We start from the raw sequence: 22,876 nt of genomic DNA on the forward strand, positions 1-22,876 counted from the left end.
TACCCTTGAGCCCCAGCACCACTTCTGGCCTGCTTCTGTGTGTGTGGTGCCGAGGACTCGAACCCGGGTCTTCGTGCATGCCAGGCAAGCACTTTAACCACTAGGCCAGGCTCCCGGCTGCGGTCTGCGAGCCTCTGGCCGGTCCCCGGGCTCCCGGGTCCTTCAGGAGGTGACGTTCACGTTACTCACGTCATCTGAATAGACTGACAGGGAGAAAACGTCCTGGTGACCTGAAGGCTACTCGCCGTCGGCACGCGACCAAACAGCCATTCCGTTCTTCCCTGAGTCTCGGGTCTGCACAGAGGCCACACAGGATCTGGCTGAGGTCTCAATCCCGGCTGCCCGGCGGCCTCCAAGCTCTAACGCCGTCCTGGCTTCTTCCTCTGGCGAAAGCCCCGGCGAGCCGGGGTGCAGAAGTGACAAGATCCCGGCAAAGCCCTCCGACGCAAGGAGCCCGGAAGTCCCGCCCTCGGCCACCGGAAAAGCACCAGCCACTGAGGGCGGAAGTGGTGTCGGGCCTGACTCACTACTCCCAGCAGGCACCGCGGTGGGTGGAGCCGGAACTCGGGCTGAGCGCGCCCTTATAGGCCCCTTGACGCCTTTGAGGTCCGAGGGGCGGGTCCACGCGCTGCCGGGGCAGCTGATTGGTCAGTTCTTGGAGGCGGAGACGGCGGCGGCGCGTGCTGCAGCCTTCGCGGTCCGGTGAGTCCGCAGTTCCCGGGTGATCTCTTCTGGCTCTTTGCACGGGCTCTGACTCCTTCTTGGCGTCTCCGTACCGTAGCCTCTAGGGCGTCCCTTGTGGGGGGCACGGGACCTGGCTGGAGCCGCCTCTGTGGCTCATTTCCGGTCCCCGGAGGGGCGATTCTGTTGTTCGGGGGCGGAGTGGGGGGGGGGCGACCATGCCAGGCCTGGGCGACGCGGTCGCTAGGGCGAGCGGGGCGGGGCGGGGCAGGTGGGGCGGGTGCGGTCCGGGGTGGGGGGAGGGGCTGGAGCCGGGCCGGTTGGGTAGGGAGAGGGGGCGACCTTGGCGTGCCGGGCACGGCTGCGCGTGCGGCCACCTGCGGCTGAGATCTGGACTCGGGGGTGGACAGCACCACCCGGAGTGGACTGGGGTCCAGGCCGGGGAGCCCTCCCGGGAGCCAGGCCTGGGCCTCGGGGCATCCACTTGAAGGATTTTGTGGTTCTGGACCCAACAGGAGCTAACAACAGGCTACAGAATGATAGGTCCTAATAAAAGATGTATGTAGTCATTACTTGAATGAACAGAAGATGTTTTCTTTTTGCTTTGCTTTGGTTTTGTGTGTGTGTAGGGGGGAGTCATGGGGCTTGAACTCTTGAGGCGGGGTGCTGTCCCTGAGCTCTTCAGCTCAAGGCTACGGCCCTACTTCCTTCTAGAGATTAATTGGAGAGAAGAGTCTCACAGTCTTTAGTGCCTGGGCTGGCTTTGAACCATGATCCTCAGATCTCAGCCTCCTGAGTAGCTAGAATTACAGGTGTGAGCCATCGCTCCCTACTAAAAGGTGTGTTTTAAAAGTTTTCAAGGAAGTTGTGAAATGCAAAAAAGGCAGGAAGTCTGTGGGAATTCATAATCTGAGCTTTTTTGTTTTTACTCAAGGCCATAGCGTTCTACCATTTGAGTCACAGCTTCACTTGGGCTTTTTGAAAGTTCATTGCAGATAAAGAGTCTCCCGGACTTTCCACCCCGGACTGGCTTCAAACCGCACTGTCCTCAGATCTCAGTCTCCTGGGTAGAGCAAGCATGAACCACTGGGTGCCCAACCCTACCAGGGAGTAATTTTGATTCACTGCTTGGAACATAAGATCACTTTCCTGAAGGGTGAGAAGGGCAAAATCTAAGCCAGGCACTGGTGGCTCCAGCCTGTAATCTTAGCTACTCAGGAGGCCGAGATCTCAGGATCTCTGCTCAAAGGCAGCCTGAGAGGCAAAATCCATGAGACATCTCCAATGAACCACCCAAAAGATGGAAGTGGAGCTGTGACTCAAGTAGTAGAGGACTAACCTTGAGCAAAAAAAAAAAAAAAAAAAAAAAATCCAGGGACAATGCTCAGGCTCTGAGTTCAAGCGCCAGGACTGACACAAGTGGTTCAGCTGGGTTCTGGTGGCTCAGACCTGTAGTCCTAACTACTCAGGTGACTGAGATCTAAGGATCAAGGTTCTAAGCCAAACCCAGGCCAGAATCTGAGACTTTTACCTCTAGTTAACTATCAGAAAACCAGAAGTGGCATTGTGGCTCAGAGTGATAGAGAGCTAACCTTGGTGAATAAACTACAGGGACAGCACCGAGGCCTTAGGTTCAAGCCCCATAAAAGAAAAACAAAACTAAAAAACAACAAAAACAAGTGGTTCAGAGGAGCCATACATGGCCTGCGTTTTCAGCACTTGAGAGGCCAAGGGAGGATGATTGAGTTCAAGACCATCTTAGGCTACATCACATATAATTTTTATTTTTATTTTTCCCCAATCCAGGGGCTTGAATTCATGTCCTGGGCACTGTCCCTGAGCTTCTTTTGCTCAAGGCTAGCACTCTACCACTTGAGCCATACCTTTACTTCTGGCTTTTTCTGTGTATGTGGTACCAAGGAATCGAACCTAGGGCCTCAGGCATGCTATGCAAGCCCTCTATCATTAAGCCACAGTCCCAACTCATTTTTATTTCTCTCTTGGTATAGACTTATATATACAGACACAGATGCGCATGCGTGCATACTCACTGGCTAGGGAGAGGCCTGTTGAGTTGTATTTTTGGTATGGAGTCTGTAGTGAACCTGTTGATTTTGGTGCTTAGGAAGTCCTGGGACCTAGCCTGGCATGGAATTTAGTATTGATTCATGTCCTCTGATTTACACCAGAAAAGTTGGCCCAGCCCAGCTCTGATAAGATTCTCCCCTGTGTTCATGGTATCTTACAGTTCGAGGCAGAACTCAACCCTTTGATGAGTTCCTGTGCTATTTCATGCGTTAGTTCACGGGAGTGAATGGAATGTGCTGAAATTAGGCCTCTCTCTACTCCTATTCCTTATCTCTCTCCTCAGTAGTCTATCATCTCTCTGTTTCCCTCATGTACCACACCATAACCACACCATACTTGGCAACGTTCCTCCTTTCAGCTTTTTTTCTGAGTCTCATACGGGTAGCCTTGAAACCTTTCTTATTCTCACTGCCTCAGAATCAAAACTGTGAAATGAGATGGCAACTCTCTAGTTTGAGATCTTTTGGCTTTTTTTTTGGTCTCCTTGTAGAAGCCCTAGCATTCTTTTTTTTTTTTTTCATTTCTTTTTTTTGTCTGTTGTGGGACTTGAACTCTGGGTATGGGTGTTGTCTCTGAGCTCTTCAGCTCAAGGCTACTGCCCTACCCCTTTAGCCACAACACCACTTTCATTTTCTGGTAGTTAATTGGAGATAAGATTCTCAGGGACTTTAGTGCCCAGGATGGCTTTGAACCACGATCCTCAGATCTCAGCCTCCTGAGTAGTTAGGATTACAGGTGTGAGCCATGGTGCCTGGCTTCCTTCTAGTATTTCTCCTGCAACAAAACTTCCTTAGTTTGAGTTGGTCTTTGTAACCCTATTGAATGGTCAGTTGGCTAAAATTTGAATCCGAGAGTTATGTTCATTATTGAGTGATGGCTCTTTAAACTGTACTATAGGAAAAAATTAGATAGCTGAGTCTATCATCAGATGTCAGTGATAGTCTGGTAATCAGAAACAGAAAAGTAGCCAAGGGCCAGTTACTCACCCTTGTAATCCTTGTAGTCAGGAGGCTAAGATCTTATAATCACAGTTCAAAGCTAGTCTGAGAAGGAAAACCTAGGAGACTCTTATCCAGTTAACCACCAAAAAGTTAGAAATTGGACAGGGTGCTGGTGGCTCATGCCTATAATGCTAGTTACTCAGGAGGCTGAGATCTGAGGATCTTGGTTTAAAGCCAGCCTGGTCACAAACGTTTGTGAGACTCTTATCTCCAATTAAACACCAGAAAACTAGACGTGGCACAGTGGCTCACGGTGGTAGATTGCTGGCCTTGAGCTGAAGAGCTCAAATTAGAAATGGAGGTATGGTTCATGTAATAGAATACTAGTCTTAAGCAGAATAGCTCAGAGACAGCACCCAGGCCTTGAGTTCAAGCCCCAGGACTAGCACCAAAAATTAAACAAAGGGAAAGGTTTCAATCATGGAATGAATGAATTTGCTTAGTGATTGCTTGTTTGACTATCAAAGGAGTCATGGAACTACCAGTAGAAAATAATATTGTTTCATTATTTTATGCCAGTTCTGGGCGTGAACTCAAGGCTTCATACTCTCACTCCACTGTTTTCGCTCATAGCTGGTACTCTACAGCTTGAGCCATGCCTCCACTTTCAACTTTTGACTGGTTAGTTAGGAACAAGAGTCACTTGGATTTGTCTGCCCCCATTGGCTTTGAACCAAGCTTGTTAGAAGTCAGCCTTCTGAGTAGCTAGAATTGGCGACGTGATCCCTGGTGCCTGGCTTATGTCGTTTGTTGATTTGTTTCTTAGGTCGTTATCATTTTCATCTAATCCCCTGTGCACTTGGGATATGAATTCTTCTTCTTTTTTTTTTTAATAGCCAAGATGGAAGAGCTGAGTCAAGCCCTGGCTAGTACCTTTTCTGTGTCTCAAGATCTGAACAGCACAGCTGCCCCGCACCCCCGCCTGTCTCAGTACAAGTCCAAGTACAGTTCCTTGGAGCAGAGTGAGCGGCGGCGCAAATTACTGGAACTGCAGAAATCGTAAGGGGGCTTTAACTCCTTGGCTTCTTTCTCCAGGTTGGGAGCTGTAAACTTCTCAGGGGACTGAGCAGCTTTCTCTGGAATCCCCTTTAAAGTTGACCCTTTGTAGGTTGATCTTGCTCTCTACATGGTATGGAGAGTGAAAGCTGAGGTAAGCCTGTATCCCCAGGACTTAGTAGGAAAGGACAAAGAAAGGAGGACTGATGTCTGAAAGCAAAAGCTCATTACTTTTTTTTTTTCTTTCCTGGCAATAATTCTGAGCTTTGCAGTTTAGGGACTTAGTGGAAGCCACGCCTAGACTCTGCACATTCCTGGGGTAGCTTATGTGTGGCCTCTCTGACACTGAATTCTGGTTACTCGTGTGGTCTTCCCGTCTGCCTGCAGCCCAAATGTTACTACGGAGCCCTTGGGAGTTCAAGACAAATAATTCACAGAGAATCAGAGGAAATGTCTTCCACACTCTCCAGTCTAAATGCCAAAATGAGCAAAAGGGGAAAGAGCAGGATGGGAGTGTTTGAGGCCCTGCTGCTTTGGAGAGCAGGCTGCTTTTTATTCTCAGCGTACCATCGGCTTTTCTTCTGGGTCATAAATGTACGAACTAGGGATTGGAAGAAAAGGAACAGTCTTCCTCAGAGGCTGTATTTTGCCTGGACTAGTTGTGTTTACCAGTGGTGCTTCTCTGTAGCACCTGGCTTGCTTACAGCTTGCATTCTCTGGCCAGCTGTGGTGCCTCACACCTGTAATCGTAGCTACTCAGGAGGCTGAGAGATGAGGATCACGGTTTAAAGCCAGTCCTGGCAGGAGAGTCTGAGACTCTCTTTAACATTTTCTTATTTTTTGCCTATCCTGGGGTTTGAACTCAGGGCCTAGGTGCTGTCCCTCATCTTCTTTATGCTCAAGACTAGCACTTCTAATACTTGAGCCACAGTACTACTTCCAGCTCTTTCTAAGTAGTCCGTTTATTGCCTGGGTTGACTTTGATCCTCGATCCTCAGATCTCAGCCACCTGAGTAGCTAGGATTACAGGCGTGAGCCACCAGCGCCCAGCCAGCGCTGGTTTTTAGTCATCCAGTTGCTTTCCTGAAGCAAAGATTCTTTGAAGAATCTTTGAAGTCTATCTGTATATATCACTATTTACTTATTTACTTATTTCTGGGGGTCAGGGAGCTTGAACTCTGGGCCTGGCCACTGTCCCTGAGCTTTTATGCTCAACACCAGCACTCCGCCACTTGAATTGCAACTCCACTTACAGTTTTTGGGTGCTTAATAGGAAATAATCTTAGGAACTTTCCTGTTTAGGCCAGATTCAAACCAAAAAACCCTCAAGTTCTTCCCAAATTTGTAGCCTTTGAAATAAATGCAGCTCGTTACATTCTGAGATATCCGGCTAGAAGACATAAAGACCGTGTGCTCATGTCTGTTGTCATCTCCAGCAAGCGGCTGGATTATGTGAACCATGCCCGGAGATTGGCTGAAGATGACTGGACCGGGATGGAGAGCGAGGGAGAAGAAGAGAGGAAGGATGATGAAGAAATGGACATCGACACTGGCAAGAAGTTACCGAAACGCTATGCCAATCAAGTGAGTGTTTCAGAGATGAGGCCTCCCCCGCACCCCAAGGGCAGTGCCTTCCCCTACACAAAGCCCCCTAGAACAGGAGAGGGGATCGCAAGGCAAAGCAATGGGAATGTGTATGTGAGTGGGAGAGTGGCTCGGTGCTGGGCTGAGTCAAATCCCTGATCAAGTCTGTGGATAGTGGGTTTGCAACCACGAGCCTGCTGTAACCAGTGGCTGCCAGCCACAAAGCAGGAAACCCTTGAGTTACTGATCTTATAACAGATGTATTCTGTCTCTCCCGTGTGTGTGTGTGTGTGTGTTTTGTAGTTGTTGTTGTTGCTTGGCCTGGGACTTGAATTCAGGATCTGGGCACTGTCCCTGAGCTTCTTTTGCTCCAAGCTAGCACTCTACCCTTTGAACCACAGGCTTTTTCTATGTATGTGATACTGAGGAATTGAACCCAGGGCTTCATGCATGCTAGGCAAGCGCTCTACCACTAGGCCACACTCCCAGCCCTGCTCCTATAGCCTTGAATTCCATGTTTGTGTTTCCAGCTGATGCTCTCCGAGTGGCTGATTGATGTCCCTTCAGATCTGGGGCAGGAATGGATCGTGGTCGTGTGCCCCGTGGGGAAAAGAGCCCTCATTGTGGCCTCCAGGGTGAGTAGCTGTCTCCACCCCTCAAGCCTGCAGGGCTAACTGGAGGCCAGGTGTTTTCTCTCTTCTCCATTCTCCTGGGCCCCCCCCCCCCAGTCCTTTCCTGTCCACCATATCTGGGCCAGCAACTCCATTGTAAGGAGATCCGTGGATGTCTGATAAGAACAGTAGCTTTTTCTCCCCACAGGGCTCCACCAGTGCCTACACTAAGAGTGGCTACTGTGTCAACAGGTTTTCTTCCCTCCTGCCAGGAGGCAACAGACGAAACTCAACTACAGCAAAAGGTACATTAAGACAAAGGTACCTGAAGTTGCCTTACCTAAGAGTCTCACTGCCACGAGCAGATTGGCTATGACCTCTTGATCTTGTTTCCTCAGTGTCTGGATTCCGGGTGTAGGCTACTGTTTTATAATCAGTATAAGACTGTCTGTTGCGTGGTGGTTTTTTGCTTTTGTTTTTGTTGGCACTGGGGTTTGAACCTTCAGCCTCCCGTTTGATTAAGCAGATACTCACCAACTTGTTTTTGTTTTTGCTTTCTTGTGCTGGTCCTGGGGCTTGAATGCGAATTCTGGGCACTGTCCCTGAGCTTTTGTTCTCAAGGCTAGCACTCTCACTTTGAACCACAGTGCCATTTCCGGCTTTTTTGATATTGAATTGGAGCCAAGAGTCTCAGACTTTCCTTCCACGGGCTGGCTTTGAGCCACAATCCTCAGATCTCAGCCTCCTGAGTAGCTGGGATTACAGATGTAAGCCACCAGTGCCCAGCCTGTTGCTTATTTTTTGAGACAGGGTCTCAAGGTGTCCTGCAAATCAAGGTGGGGACTCCTCAGCTGGAAAATAAATGCAGGCCTGTGAGGCCTGCTGAGCAATGAATCTCTAGATTCAGGTGAATGTGCCATGGCACCTCCATTCCAAAGTGACAGATGCAGGGTTTTGGGTGAGGGTATCCGAACATATGCCAAGTGTAGTAGTGCCATCAGCTGCTGCTGGAACTTCCCTGCCCATTTCCCCCTTCTCCTTTGTCATTGTCCTCACCTCAGCTTCTCCCTCCCACTTGGCTTCATTCAGCAAACTAAGGGTGTAGAGATTAAATACCTTTGAAGTTGTTCTTGGCTGTGAATTGGCAGAGCTAGGGCTCTCTGCATTTTCATTCATGGCTGGTGCTCTACCACCCGAGCCATACCCCCAGTCCAGCATTTTGCTGGTTAATTGAAGATGGAGTATCCCAGTCTTTTCTGCCCAGGCTTGCTTTAAATTGCCATCTTCCAGAACAGCTAGGATTACAGGTGTGAGCCAAGAGTGCCTGGCACTGCTTTTTGTTTTTGTTTTTGATTGTTGGTTTTTGTTTCCAGTAGTAGGGCTTGAACCCAGAGCCTGGGCTCTGTCCCTGAGCTCGGTTCGCTCAAGGCTAGCACTGTACTTCCTGAGTCACAGCTTCAGTTCTGGTTTTCTGATGGTTACCTGGAGATAAGAGTCTCATAGACTTTCCTGCCTGAGCTGGCTTTGAAATGGGGACCTGGGATTCTCAGATCTCAACCTCCTGAATAGCTAGAATGACAGGCATGAGCCACCAGTATTCAGCTATATTGGCTGTGTTGTTGTTGTCCCTACAGGGGCTTGAACTTAAGGTGTAGGCACTGTCCTTTAGATTTGTTCACTCAAGGCTGGCACCCCGTCGCCTGAGACTTAGCTCCACTTCTGGCTCTTGCTGGTTAAAAATTAAAGACATGGGTCTCAGGAACTTTGCTGCCCTGGCTGGCTTCAACCCTATTCCTCAGATCTCAGCTATGATGAGAGGCGGGAGTTACCAGTGTCTAGCTCTACTCATTTTCATTACTTTTCACCAGCAGGCTCAGCCCCTCATCCACATTCTTCCCTTCTCTCTCCATGTTTCCTCTGTTCAGCAGGCCTGTTTTCTCATCCCTGTGTGTGTCTAGTCTGCCATTTACTGAAGTACAAATATGGGCCTGCATTTTCTCCTCGCCTCTGCCCTTAACTATGGTTTTTTTTTTTTCTCCTTGCCTTTTCCCTTAACTATTTTTTTGGGGGGAGGGGGGTGGGTCATGGGGCTTGAACTCAGGCCTGGGCCTTGTCCCAGAGCTCTTTAGTTCAAGACTACTACCCTACCCTTGAACCAAGCCCCACTTCTGTTTTCTAGAAGTTAATTGGAGATAAGAGTCTCAGTTCTTTTGTTCTAGGACTCACTTTGAACCTTGATCCTCAGATGTCAGCCTCCTGAACAGCTAGGATTACAAGCATGAGCCACCTGGCTGGCTTTAACCATGTGGCATTCTTCCCTGAAAGCATGGCCTGCTGCTCCACTTTCCTCTTTCTGTATCTCACATTGTAATTCCCCTCTTCATGGCTTCCTCCATGGTCATATTCTCTCCACTTTTAAAAGAGAATATCATCCAGTGCCTGTGGTAAGAACTCGTAGGGTAATTCTAAGCCAGCTGTGGTAGCATGCACCTCTAGTGCAGCCAGTGGGGAGGCCTGTGAGTCAGGAAATGATCTGAGCTCAAGAGTTTGAGGCCAGGGACAGGAATGTGGCTTAGTGGTAGAGTACATCGTTAGCATGCATGAAGCCCTAGGTTCGATTCCTTGATACCATGTATACAGAAAAGGTCAGAAGTGGTGTTGTGGCTCAAGTGGTAGAGCTCTAGCCTTGAGAAAGGACCGTGCTCAGACCCTGAGTTCATGCCCCTGTATTATCACAGAAACAACAAAAAAGAAAATTAGTTATCCACTACAACAGAACATTGAACTTAAATATTAAGCTTGAGCTCCCGTAAGATGAGTCAGTGTTCAAATTGGTGTTGAGATTCTAAGTTCCCACTTGGCCAGAGTTGTCTCGATTGTTGTAGGCGGCTTGTTGTCACCCTGAAGCCGCCAGGCCATGCAGAATTCTGTCCCTGGTGGACCCTCAGTCCTTGGTGCAGGCCCTAAAGGTTGTTTGGTTTGGAGCCTGGAAGACAGGGTCTCCTAGATTGCAGCTGAGGGAACCCTTGTTGGAAAGAGGGCCGTGTGCTAACTTTCTGTCTCTGTCTACAGACTACACCATTCTGGATTGTATCTATAGTGAGGTGAAGCAGACATACTATGTTCTGGATGTGATGTGCTGGCGGGGACACCCGTTTTATGACTGCCAGGTAAGGGCTGCTGTTTCCTCCCTATCTTGATCCTGCCTTCTCTTGGGAACATGGTCCCTGCCTGTGGATTTGGTATGCAGCCAGCCTGTTAGGGTGTCCAGGATGTGATGTATTGTGAACATGATCTAATGTTCCCTGCATCTTCGAGAGTGTTCAAATTTGCTTAGTTTTAAAGATAAACAAATGGAGCTGAGGGAAGTATAGCAGTTTTTTGTTGTTGTTGTTGTTGTTGTTGTTTTTGCCAGTCCTGGGGCTTGAACTCAAGGCCTGAGCACTGTCCTTGTGCTTTCTCAAGGCTAGAGCCCTACCACTTAAGCCACAGCACCATTTCTGGCTTTTTCTGTGTATGTGGAGGGAAGGAATTGAACCCTGGGTCTTTGTGCATGCTACGCAAGCACTCTACCACTAGGCCAAACTCCCAGCCGCTAGCAGTTGCTTTTCTTGTTTGTTTTTTAAGTTGGTCTGGTGCTGGGGCTTGAACTCATTACGTGAGCATTGTCCCTGAATTTTTTTTCCCATATATTTTTTTATTGTAATTAATAGAAGAGTTACATTATATTCACCTTTGTGTGTGTATTGGGGGGGTTCATAGGGCTTGAAGTCGGCCTGGGCTCTGTCGCTCTGAGCTCTTCAGCTCAAGGCTGCCATCCTCCCCCTGGAGCCACAGTACCACTTCCCCTTTTCTAATGATTAATTGGAGATAAGAGTGGTCTTTTGTGCCCAGGCTGGCTTTGAACCACGATCCTCAGATCTCAGCCTCCTGAGTAGCTAGGATTACAGGCGTGGGCCACTGCACCTGGCTGATCCCTAAACTTTTTTGCTTAAGGCTAGCATCCTACCACAACTCCATTTCTGGCATTTTGGATGTTTAGCTAGAGATAAGAGGCCCACAGGCTTTCTTTCCTGAGCCAGGCTTGAACCAAGATCCTTCCATCTCAAATTCCTGAGTAGCTAGGAGTACAGGCTTGACCCTCAGCTCCTGGTCGGAGTATAAGCAGTTCTTTTTTTTTTTTTTTTTTGCCAATCCTGGGCTTGAGCTCAGGGCCTGAGCCCTGTCCTTGGACTTTCTCAAGGCTAGAGCTCTACCACTTGAACCTCAGCACCACTTCCAGCTTTTTTCTATGTATGTGGTACCAAGGAATCAAACCCGGGTCTTCGTGCATGCTAGGCAAGCACTCTACCACTAGGCCAAACTCCCGGCCCCTACAAGCAGTTCTTGACAATGGAAAGGGAGAAACAGGAGCTGTAGGCTGCGCTTTGTCACAGCTGCCTTGTCCCCTTGCCTGTCTCCAGGGAACTGGAGGATTGCTGGCAGGGCAGATTGTGGGATGAGGAGAGGCGATGGCGGGCAGCAGGAAGTGAAGGGACAATGTGAGATACCATCAAATGGCTCCTTCCCCCACAGGCCCTGACCCTGTGGGTGCCAGGGCAGCCTCGATCTCGTGCAGAGCTCCAAGTCTCCAAGACTTGCTCTAGGAAGCCTTTCGGATGGAGGAAAAACTCTTCTCCCTCGTATCTTCTTACACCTTCCTCCATGCTGTTTACTGAGTAAGCTCTCGTAGGAGCAGTTAGCAGACAGTCCCCCATCATTCCTGATGGCTTCTTTGTGCACAGTTGTCTAGTTTCCCATCATGCTCCTCGTGTGAGAAAGAGGACAGGAGAAGGAAGAAGAGGAGGAGGAAGAGAGGAAGAAGGGAGGAAAAAAGGAAGAAAAAGTTGAAGAGAAGAGCGATGTGGGTTTTGCTACTGCATGCTTGTAATCCTAACTACTCAGGAGGCTGAAACCTGAGGATTATGGTTTAAAGCCATCCCAGTAGGAAAGTCTACAAGACTCTGTCTCCAATTAACCACCAAAAAGCCATCATAAGTAGAACTGTGGTTCAAGTGGTAGAATGCCATCCTTGAGTGAAGAAAACCTCAGGGACAGCATCTAGGCCCTGAGTCCAAGCCCCAGGATTGGCACACACACACACACACACACACACACACACACACACACACACACACACACAAAACAAACAAGCATATAAAACAGAGTGGAGCTGGGAGTTTGGCCTCAAGGTAAAGTGCTTGACTAGCATGCACGAAGACCCGGGTTCGATTCTTTGGTACCACATACATAGAAAAAAGCCAGAAATAGTGCTGTGGCTCAAGTAGTAGAGCTCTAGGCTTGAGAAAGCCCAAGGACAGTGCTCAGGCCTTGAGTTCAAGGCCCAGGACTGGCAAAAATAAAAAACAAAAACAGAGTAGATGGTCTCCAGTGACTCACGCCTATAATTCTATCTACTTAGAAGGCCAGTCCTCTAAGAAAGTCCCCTAGGCTCTTATCTCCAAACTGTGCCTGAAGTATTAGAGTACTGGCCTTGAGGGAAAAAAACAAAACAAAACCTAAGGGACAATGCTCAGTCTGTGAGTTCAAGCCCAGTATCTGCACCCACCGATGGCCAGCAGTCTCACAGGAGGTGAGGATCTTCACCTCACGTGAGCACGAGCCTTTGGAGTCTGCCCCGTGGAGCACTGCGTGCTCGTCACCTGGTCAGATTCCGTGGATCAACGCTGTGAGACAAGTGGCCGAGCCATGCTCTTCCGAGAGATGGAGGCCGAGAGTCACAGGCCTGAATCACTCACCGCGTCCCAGAGCAGAGCCGAGCCTATGCGAGAACAGAAATAGAATCCAATGCAGCTCCCATTTTCCTCTGGGATTTGTGTTTTGTTTTAGTTTTAGGGGGGGGTTGGGGGGTCTCCCTGTGTCGCTGAGATGGGTCTGGAACTTGCTCTGTGGCCCAGTCTTCACCTCAAGCTTGGGATGCTTCTCTCTCCACCTCGTGAGTGCTGGAATTACAGGCATGTGCCACTCCACCACACTTACTGGAGGGATGTGAGGAACGCCTTCCTGGTCTTATAGTTCTTAGTGAAATAGGGGTTGAGAACACAAAGGAACTGGGGTCTTTGTAAAACAGGTAGCCATTCGTATTGAAGTTGGAGGTGAGTAATATCTTCTCTTTTTATTTCCTTTGTGGCAGACTGATTTTCGATTCTACTGGATGCATTCCAAGTTACCAGAGGAAGAGGGACTGGGCGAGAAGACCAAACTTAATCCCGTAAGGCTTGCTTCTCCTGTGGCGGTTGATTTAGCATCTCTGTCACCTGAAGATTATCAATTGGGAGTAGTAATAAAGTCTTGAAAACTTTCCTCCCCTGCTTTAAACCAAGATTCTCAGACCTTAGTCTCTTAAGTGGCTGGATTACCGGCGTGAGCCCTCGAGTCTGCCATGCCTTTCCAGTGCGTAATTGGAGATGCCTCTCACAGACTTTCTTGTCAAGGAATGACTTAAAGACCACAATTCTCATATCTTAGCTTCCCGAGTAGCTAGGATGGCAGTCACGAGCCACCATGCCCAGCTTGTACTAACTCTTTTTATGTTCTCATTTCTATTTCAGTTTAAATTTGTGGGACTAAAGAATTTCCCTTGTACCCCTGAGAGCCTGTGCACAGTGCTGTCTATGGACTTTCCATTTGAGGTAATAAAACTACTGTCGTCACCCTCTTCCCATGATTGCAGGATACAGAGAGACTTAGGTATACCTACACAGCCTTTTTATTTGAACTCAGGGCCTGGGTTCTGTTCTGAGCCTGTTTATGCTCAAGGCTAGCACTCTACCGTTTGAGCCACAGGACCACTTCCAGCTTTTTTCTGAGTAGTTTATTGGAGATAAAGAGTCCAGTCTCACAGACTTTCCTCCCCAGGCTGGCTGCAAACTGCAAGCCTCAGATCTCAGCCTCCTGAGTAGCTGGGATGACAGGCGTGAGCCACTGGCTTCTGACAACTATTTTCATTCCTCGTCTTCCTTGTGTGCTTCTTGCTGCTACAAGCAGAATAGGCCCCTGTTTGACTCTTGTAGCTGGTGCACAAAGTGCCACTGGTGAATGACAGGTCCTAGGCAACATTGAGCCTCTGATCCCTCGGTTTGGCCAAATCAGTCAGCAGTCCCAGGATTGGCACTGCCTGCGGTGAATGGCACGGGACTGGGTGGCCAGCTCATCTCGCTCTGCCAAGAGCTTGCACTGTTGTAGCACTGGAATTTTCCCGTTTCCAGAAGCACTCAGTTCAAGGTACTTGTCTGTTTTTCTTTCTTTTATGCCAGTCCTGGGGCTTGAACTCAGGGCCTGGGTGCTGTCCCTGAGCCTCTTTGTGCTCAAGGCTAGGGTTCTACTACTTGAGCCACAGCGCCACAGCTGTTTGGTGCTTCACTGGAGATAGCAGTCTCACAGGCTTTCCTGCTGGGGCCAGCTTTGAACTGTGATCTTCAGATGTCAGCCTCGTAAAGTAGGAAGTTTGGTACACGCCAGCACCCTGCTTCTTTTGTTTTGTGGCTTCCACATGCGAGGCAAACGCTCCTCCAGTGAGTTCCACCCCAGCTCCCAGCCCCCGGCAGTTTGTTTTGTCATCCTTCAAACCTGCAGTTCCCCTCTCTTCTTCATCCTCTTTCAAGTTCTGCCTGGTCACCGGCCAGTATCTTCTTGAGACTGGATATAATTTTGTAAGGGATCAGAGTTTCCCGCATGAGGATAAGGCAAAGGCAAATTTGCTTCATTTCTGGGAGTCAATTAAGAAGGTGGTAAGAACCCTATCTTTATTTATAACCCTTCTACCTAGTGGCAATAAATGCTCTTGAGAGATGAGTCACTGAATCATGGAAAAGAAAATGTGGGCCCGGAGGCGTTCTTCCCGTTGAGAAATGCGTTTCCCAGAATATGGCAATGTAGGGGAGTGATTGGGCAGCCAGCCATGGCTGAGGAAGCCTGGGTCCTGCGTTCTGCAGTCAGGTGCCTCACCAGCCTCTGTCCAGTCCCCTCCCTGCCTTTCCTTCCATGAGGGGAACTCAGCCACCCCTGCTGGGGATGGAGAGAGCTTAGAATGTGGACGCAGAGGACCTGGGCTCAGGCTGAGTCTCTGCTTGATTCTGCCAGGGTTGGCTCAGGAAGCAGAGGATGCCCAGGGGTGGTGGCTCGGGCCTATCTTCCTACCTACTCAGGAGGCTGAGATGCGAGGATCACAGCTCAAAGCCAAACTCTCTCATTAAAACCCTAGAGATGGAGATGTAGTTCCAGTTGTAGAGCACTAGACTTGAGACAAAAAGCTGAGAGACAGCCCCCAGTTCATGAGTTTATGCCCCCATAGTAGCACAAAATTTAAAAAAAAAAAACCCTAATTTTTAAAAATTGAGGGGTTGGAGAAACATTAGATACTTAGTTGAGTCTCAGTCTCAGACTAAAGAAAGAATTGAGGAGTGTAGTTCAGTGATAGAATGCTAGACCAGCACGTGCATGCCCTGGATTTCACCAGAAATATCTCAAAACTGGGAGGAAGAAAAAAAGTGTCTGTGTGTGTGTGTGTGCGCGCACGCATGCGTGTGCACATGTACATACAAAGACGATTCAAATAAATATTGCTTAAAAAAAAGGAAAAAAATGTAAGTGTTGAAATTGGGCTGGAAATGAAGCCCTCACTAGGTTGGATTCCTCAGTACATGCACAGAAAAGGTGGGAAATAGCACTCTGGCGCTAGATTTGAGCAAAAGAAGCTCAGGGACAGTGCCCAAGGTTCAAGTCCCAGGACTGGCAAAGAAAAAAAGAAAAAGTGTTAGATTTTTTTTTGTCGGTTGTGGGACTTGAACTCAGGGCCCGGGAGCTGTCCCTGAGCTCTTCCGATCAAGGCTACCACCTTACCCCTTGAGCCAGAGCCCCACTTCCCATTTAATTGGAGATAAGAGTTTCAGGAACTTTTTAGTGCCTGGGCTTTGAACTGCAATCCTCACATCTCAACCTCTTAAGTAGCTAGGATTATAGGCATGAGCCATTGCACCCAGCTAGAATTGTTTTAAAAAGTAGGAAAGAGCCAGTCACAGTGGCTCATGCTTGTAATCCTGGCTATTCAGGAGTTTTAGATCTGATGATCTGAGGTTGAAAGCCAGCCCGGACACTAAAGAATGTGAGACTCTTTATCTCCAATTAATCACTAGGAAAAAAACTAGAAATGGAGCTGTGGCTTAAGGGGTAGGGCGGTAACCTTGAGCTGAAGAGCTCAGGGATAGCACCCAGGCCCAGAGTTCAAGTCCCATGATCTCCCCAAAAAAGTGCAGAAGAAGGACTGGGAGCGTAGCCTAGTGGTAGAGTGCTTACCTAGCATGCATGAAGCCGCAGGTACCACACTTTCAGAAAAAGCCAGAAGTGGCGCTGTGGCTCAAGGGACAGAGCACTAGCCTTGAGCAAAAAGTATCCAAGGACAGTGCCCTGGCCCCAGAACTGGCCCAAAAAAGTGGAGAAGACATGATGTGGAGAGATGGGGTAAAAAGATGGGTTAGAGATAGCCTGTGATATGTGGTATCAAAAAAAAAAAAAGGTGTTGAAATAGGGGTAGGATGTAAACAGGAAAGGATCATTTTGCAAAATTTAGTTTTCCAGGGCATTGCTTTTTTTTTTTTTTTGCCAGTCCTGGGCCTTGAATTCACCACTAGGCCAAACTCCCGGCCCAATGGCTTTTATTCATTTGTTTCTTTACAATACTACCGCTTATTTCTTTATTTCTTTATTTTTTGCTAGTCCTGGCTTTGAACTCAGTTCCTGAGCACTGTCCTTGGGTTTTCTCAAGGCTAGAACTCCTCCACTTAAGCCACAGTACCACTTCTGGCTTTGTCTGTGTATGTGGTACTGAGGAATCAAACCTGCATGCAAGGCATGCACTCTACCACTAGGCCAAATTCCCATTGTTGTTTAAAACGTTGGGCACTGGGTATTGAACCTCAAGGTGGTTACCTGGAGATAAAGAATCTCACCGACTTAGCCTTTCCTGGTTGTCTTCGCATCACAGCTCTCAGCCTCTGAGTAGTCAGGATTACAGACGTGCACCACTGGTGCCTGGCTTGACCCGTATCCCCGGACAGTAAGTATTAAATGTTTGGGATGATGCCAGCAGAAAAACAGGGCTGCTCAGGAGCCTGACATCTACCTTCCTTGGCTTCTGAGCGCCTAGGGCTGGGGTTGCAGCTTGTGTCACCAGGCCATCTATTTAGAACTTGAACAGGTGGGAAGCCACCATCTTTTCCTCTGGCAGTAGCCTAGACAGCCGTCGAGTCAAAGCTGCCTCTGAGTGCACAGGCTCTCTTGGAATCATATGTCCCCCACACCCTCAAAAGTTACTGTGTGCTCCCCGATTCCCCTCCATAGGTCGATGGACTTCTCTTCTACCACAAGCAGACCCACTACAGCCCTGGAAGCACCCCCTTGGTGGGCTGGCTGCGCCCCTACATGGTATCAGACGTTCTCGGGGTGGCTGTGCCCGCTGGCCCACTCACCACCAAGCCGGAATATGCCGGCCACCAGCTCCAGCAGATTATTGAGCACAAGAGGATCCAGAAGGAGGGCGCGAAGGAGAAGCCCGCACCCCAGGCCCCGCAGAACGGACATTATGAACTGGAACACCTATCCACTCCCAAGCTGGACACGTGCCCCCCGAGCCCTGACCACCCTGCCAGCCTCATGGACAGCTAAAGAACGTAGCTTCCTTTAGGAGTCACGGATGGAGCCCGAACCCCAGGAAGAAGACAGGGGCCATGGACAATGAGAACACCAAGTGTTCTGACAGGGACTGTGGTTGGACACAGCCTCTTTGTGTGAAATGCAGGCTCCAGCAGCTGGGGAAGGAACTGGGTGCAAGTCAGATGGATTCCTGCTGCTGTGAGCAAGTGTATCCCAGAGATAATGTAAATATAGGTAATTCTTAGAAAAGAAGGTGTTGATTTTTTTTTTCTCTTTTTTGGTGTCAGTCCTGGGGCTTAGACTCAGGGACTAGGTACTGTCCCTGAGCTTTTGTACTTAATGCTAGTGCTCTACCATTTGAGCTACAGCTCTACCCCCCACACACACATTTTGCTAGTTGGTTGGAGATTGTCTCACCGGCTAGGGTTGAACCTTGATCCTCAAATCATAGCTTCCTGAAGTCGCTAGCATGACAGCACCTGTACTGGGTTTTTTAAGTGTTCTTTTTTTTTTTTTTAATTTGTTTTTGACTGTCCTGGGGCTTGAGCTAAGAGCCTGGGCACTGTCCTTGGGCTTTCTCAAAGCTGGTGCTCTACCACTTGAGCCACAGCACCACTTCCGGCTTTTTCTAAGTAGGTAGTACTGAGGAATGGAGCCCAGGCCTTTGTGCATGCTAGGCAAGCACTCCACCACTAGGCCAAACTCCCGGCCCCCTCGCCCCTGTTCTTTAAAACTTTCTACAGCCATGAACCTTCCTGCTTTCTTCCTATCCCCTTCCCCCACAGGGTCCTTAAACCCTGACTTCTAAAGTCTTGGCCCATTTCATCCCTTTTAGTGCTCACACATTCTGCTGAAGTTTCCACCAGCTGCTGTCGGTAAACCATTTTCGGAACTGTCCTACCAGGAACTGAAGTTCTTGGTATTTGGATATGTTCCCTCTTCTCAGAAGACAAGTGTGATGTGATTTTTTTTTTTCTTGGTTAGACATTGCAAGAGATAAAATACTAATGGGGTGCATTAAATTTCTGCTAGAAATGCTTCAGTTACCAGCAGACAAAACCTGGTTCTTAGTCCATGAGATGTAGAGCTCATTACAGAGGAAGACATAGACCTCTGGCACATCCAGTAAGAAAACAACCCCACCAACCACCAGTATGTAGAGTGCATCAAACAGTACAGTGGTCCAGTGGTGCACACTGTAATCCCAGCTACTCAGGAGGCAGAGATCTGAGGCTCAAGGTTTTACATCGAGCTCAGACAGAAAAGAGCTGGAAGTGGAGCTCTGGTTCAAGTGATAGAGCAGTACTAGCCTTGAACACAAAAGCTCAGGGACAGTGTGCCCAGGTCCTGAGTTCAAGCCTCAGGACGGATACCAACACAAAACCCCAAGCAAGTAAATAGGCTCAATACAAGTAGAATTGAGACGCTTTAGGTGTGTCCTGGGGAGAGGTCACTAAGAAACAGCTTAGGGGTGAGACCCCTTCTGATCTGTGAACTACAACCTTGTAGTCCCCCTGTTGCAGTCGCAACCTGTTCTACAGGCCCTAAGGTTTGACTGATCTTAGATGGTGATGGGACCAGCCTTGGTTTTGTTGATTTAAGTTGGAAAAGGCAAAGGCATGCAGTCCCCCCCCCCTTTTTTTTGTCAGTCATGGGGCTTGAACTCTGGGCCTGGGCACTTGTCCCTGTGATCTTTTGAGCTCAAGGCGACTGCCCTACCCCTTAAGCCCCAGCACACTTCCGGTTTTCTCCAGATTCATTGGAGATAAGAGTCTCACAGAACTTTTTAGTGCCCAGGCTGGCTTTGAACTGTGATGCTCAGAGCTCAGCCTCTGGAGTAGTTTAGGATTACAGACGTGAGTCCCACCAGCGCCTGGCCTGTATTTGATTTTGGTTGCCTTTCTCTACTGATGAACTCCCAAAAATTGTAATAATAAGATGCCATCAGCAGTGGTTCTGGAGAATGTTTCCTTTGCACAGCTGTGCACCCCCGCACGCAGCTGTGTGTGGGAAAACATTTCCAAGTTTTCTGTTGTTAGTTCACTTAGTGAAAACTCCTCCCTGGACTCGTAGGTAGTACGCCCGGGTTCAAGTTCTAACTTAATACCAATTAATGAGTTGCGCAACTTTGGATAAATCACTGACTTCCGGTATCCTGCAGAACAATGGGCAAAAACTGTGAAAGTACAGTGGTATGAGATCCTGTTAGCACCCATCTCCAACCAATGGTTTGTTGTTTGACTCCCATATGTATGTTTTGTTCATGTTACTATTTAAATAGTAATGATGATGATAATGTTTTAGCCAGGTGCTGGTGGGGTCCCCTAGCTAACTCAGGAGGCTGAGGGCTAGAGGATGACAACTCAAGGGCAGCTGTGGAAGGAAAGTTTGCTGGACTCTATTTCTAAAAACAAGTGGCAGTAGACAGGACTGAAGTAGTAGGTAGAGTATCAGCATAGTAAGTGAGCAAACGCAAGGTCTCCACTTCAAACCTCAGTACTTCTAAAAAAATTACATATCCACCTACAAAATTCAAACAGGGACAACTGTGCCGTTAGAGCTAAGCAAATGGTTACATTTCAGGGGCATGGGAACTGGGCCAAGGGCATGATGTGATACCTCAAGTTGGGCATAATGTATTGCTCCTCCCCATCCCTCAAGACTGGTGCTTTACCACTTGAGCCACAGCTCCACTTCTGGCTTTTTGCTGGTCCATTGAAATCTCATAGTCTTTTTTTTTTTTGTCTGGGCTGGCTTTGAATCTCAAAATTCAGATTATAGTCTCCTGGGCTATCAGTGCCTCGCTCTTCTCTTCTTCTTTTTAACAGGGCCTTGTTGTTTGCCAGGCCAGGCAATTAATCATTTGAACCACATCCTAACCCTAGAATGCTGTATTTCTTGATTTGGGTGTTGGTACACACCTGTGTTAAGGAAAGTCATCGGGTTGTGCATATACAACTGGCGCTTTTCTGTAGGTATAGAAATAAAATACACACAATATCAACCAGAGAAAAAATTTGCATTTCACTTCCATTCCCTTCACTCCTCAGCCTCTCAGCTCTGCTCCTAAGAAAACCAGGTTGTTTTTTTGGGGGGGTGGGGTGGGGTTTTTTTGGATTGTGTGCTTGAACCGAGAAGCCTGGGCAGTATTGCCAAGCTCTTTTTCTTTTTCTCAAGGTTGGTGCTCCACTTCTTTGAGCCTATTTTTTTTTTTTTTTTGTCAGTTGTGGGACCTGAACCCTGGCATTGTCCCTGAACCCTGGCATTGTCCCTGAACCCTGGCATTGTCCCTGAGCCCTGGCATTGTCCCTGAGCATTTCATTGCAAGGCTACTACCGCCCTACCCCTTGGGCCACAGAGACGCGTCCACTTTTCTGGTGACTAACCGGGGGGTCCCCAGTTCTTTAGTGCCGGGCTGGCTTCGCATGGCAATCCTCAGATCTCAGCCTCCCGAGCAGCCAGGGCGGCGGGCGCTGAGCCACCGCAGTACCGGGGCCCTCGCGAGCGCAGGGCCCGGGCACCGCCCTTGGCTTTCCCCAGGGCTGGAGCTCGACCGCTTGAGCCACAGGCTCGCGGCTGGCCTCGTCCGTGTGTGGGGGACACGGAGGGACGAAGCTCGGGTCCCCGCGCGGGCCAGGCGAGCCCCTGGACGGGTGAGGTCTGCAGGCTCGGGGGGCTCCGGGGGCGGAGCCGCCTCCCGCGCACTCCGCCCCCTCCTCCCCTCCCCCCTCTTCCGGCTCCGCTCCTCCCCCTCCTCCGTCCCGCCCCGCCCGGCTCCGCGCGCCGCCCGCCCGTTTGTGAATGAGACGCCGCCGGGTTTGTCAATGGAGCCGCGGGGCGCCGGGGCGGACGCGGCGCGGGCCGTGAGCCGGGAGCGGGGCGCCCGAGCCGCCGCCGGGCCCTGCGCGCTGCCCGCCGGCCGCCGCGGCTGCTGAGGACGCGGGCGGGGAGCCGGGCGGCGCGGCCCGCGGCCTCCGCGGCGTTTTTCCGCCCCTCGGGGCCGGCGCCTCCTCCTCCTCCTCCTCCTCCTCCTCCTCCTCCTCCTCCTCCTCCTCCTCCTCCTCCCCCACCTCCCGTCCGCGGGGCGGCGCGGGCGAGGCCGCGGCGTCCGGCGCTTCTCGTGCGGAGCCGCCGCGGGCGCCGGCCCGGCCCCGCCATGCGCGCGCCGGCCGCGGGCCGCTGCTGAGGCGCCGGGCGCGGACGCGGAAGCCGAGGCCGCGGCGGGCGGGCGGGCGGGATGGAGCCGGCGGCCGCGCCCCGGCCGGACGCGGCTGCGGAGCTGACCCCGGAGGAGGAGCAGGTGAGCGGGGCCGGGCGGCCGGGCCGGGCGGTGGGTGTGTCCGCGGCTAGGCCCGGGGCGGCCGCCGGGGTCCCGCGCGCCCCCGCCCGGCTCCATCCATTGTCCCCGAGGGCCCTTGACCTTCAGGCTCCCCGAGGGGGCGGGGGCTGGGGCGGGGTCGCCCCCGAGTTCCCGCCGCGGAGGGGCGGCGGGCCGGGGCGGCCGGGGCGGCGGGGGGGGGGGGGGGGGGGGGCCCGGGGCGCCGCTCCGGCCCCAGCCTTTGTTGCCTCGGGTGGGGAGGACCTCGACCCGGGCCTGCACGCCGCCCTGACGTGAGGGGAAGGCGGGGAGAGAGAGTCGGGGTGGGAGTCGAGGAGGGGGGGGAAACAACAGCAAAGAACCACGTCAGAGAGGGGGAGGCCGGCGGGGGGAGGCCGGGGCCCGGGAGAGGCCGAGGCCCGGGCGGGGAGAGGCTGGCGGGGAGAGGCCGAGGCCCGGGCGGGGGGAGGCCGGCTCGCTCTCCGTTCCCTCCCTGCCTTTCCTACTTTGTGCACACTTCTGCAGCTCCTCAGTTGTCTCCCGCCTCGCTCCATCAGCCATCCTGCTCTAGATCGACTTGAAAATATACATATGCAGATATCTCTATACCCATCTACCTACCTACCTACCCACCCACCTATCTACCTACCTACCTACCTACCTACCTATCCACCTACCTATCCACCTACCTACCTATCCACCCACCTATCTACCTACCTACCTATCCACCCACCTATCTACCTACCTACCTACCTACCTACCTACCTACCTATCCACCTACCTATCCACCTACCTACCTACCTACCCACCCACCTATCTACCTACCTACCTATCCACCCACCTATCTACCTACCTATCTACCTACCTACCTACCTACTTACCTACCT

The 22,876-nt window shown here is 50.5% G+C and overlaps 2 protein-coding genes across 2 annotated transcripts in view; both read left to right on the top strand.

Annotated features, from left to right (window-relative positions):
• Window positions 1–604: 604 nt before the first annotated feature.
• Snupn (snurportin 1) lies at window positions 605–17,930 on the top strand. Its single transcript, XM_090321417.1, has 9 exons — window positions 605–702; window positions 4,607–4,769; window positions 6,203–6,350; window positions 6,881–6,985; window positions 7,170–7,266; window positions 10,034–10,131; window positions 13,155–13,232; window positions 13,573–13,653; window positions 17,360–17,930. Exons 2-9 carry the CDS (start codon window positions 4,612–4,614, stop codon window positions 17,681–17,683), a joined length of 1,089 nt encoding a protein of 362 aa, XP_090177543.1. The 5' UTR covers window positions 605–702; window positions 4,607–4,611; the 3' UTR covers window positions 17,684–17,930.
• Window positions 17,931–21,788: 3,858 nt separating this feature from the next.
• Ptpn9 (protein tyrosine phosphatase non-receptor type 9) overlaps window positions 21,789–22,876 on the top strand; it is a 40,852-nt gene continuing 39,764 nt past the window's right edge. The window contains exon 1 of the mRNA XM_090321779.1: window positions 21,789–21,971. Within this exon, the coding sequence (XP_090177905.1) occupies window positions 21,909–21,971 (63 nt within the window). The 5' untranslated portion in view covers window positions 21,789–21,908. The remainder of the gene's footprint in view (window positions 21,972–22,876) is intronic.

Source organism: Megascapheus bottae, chromosome 30, assembly GCF_031878675.1.
Source record: "Megascapheus bottae isolate mThoBot1 chromosome 30, mThoBot2.hap1, whole genome shotgun sequence".
Lineage (NCBI taxonomy): Eukaryota > Metazoa > Chordata > Mammalia > Rodentia > Geomyidae > Megascapheus > Megascapheus bottae.

What these genes read in the sequence shown, in the direction of transcription:
- Snupn (XM_090321417.1), top strand. Translation starts at nt 4,612, where the DNA reads ATGGAAGAGCTGAGTCAAGCCCTGGCTAGTACCTTTTCTGTGTCTCAA. An exon ending in CGAAACGCTATGCCAATCAA is followed by an intron (nt 6,351 to 6,880) that starts GTGAGTGTTTCA and finishes TTGTGTTTCCAG; the next exon opens with CTGATGCTCTCCGAGTGGCT. An exon ending in AGAAGACCAAACTTAATCCC is followed by an intron (nt 13,233 to 13,572) that starts GTAAGGCTTGCT and finishes TTTCTATTTCAG; the next exon opens with TTTAAATTTGTGGGACTAAA.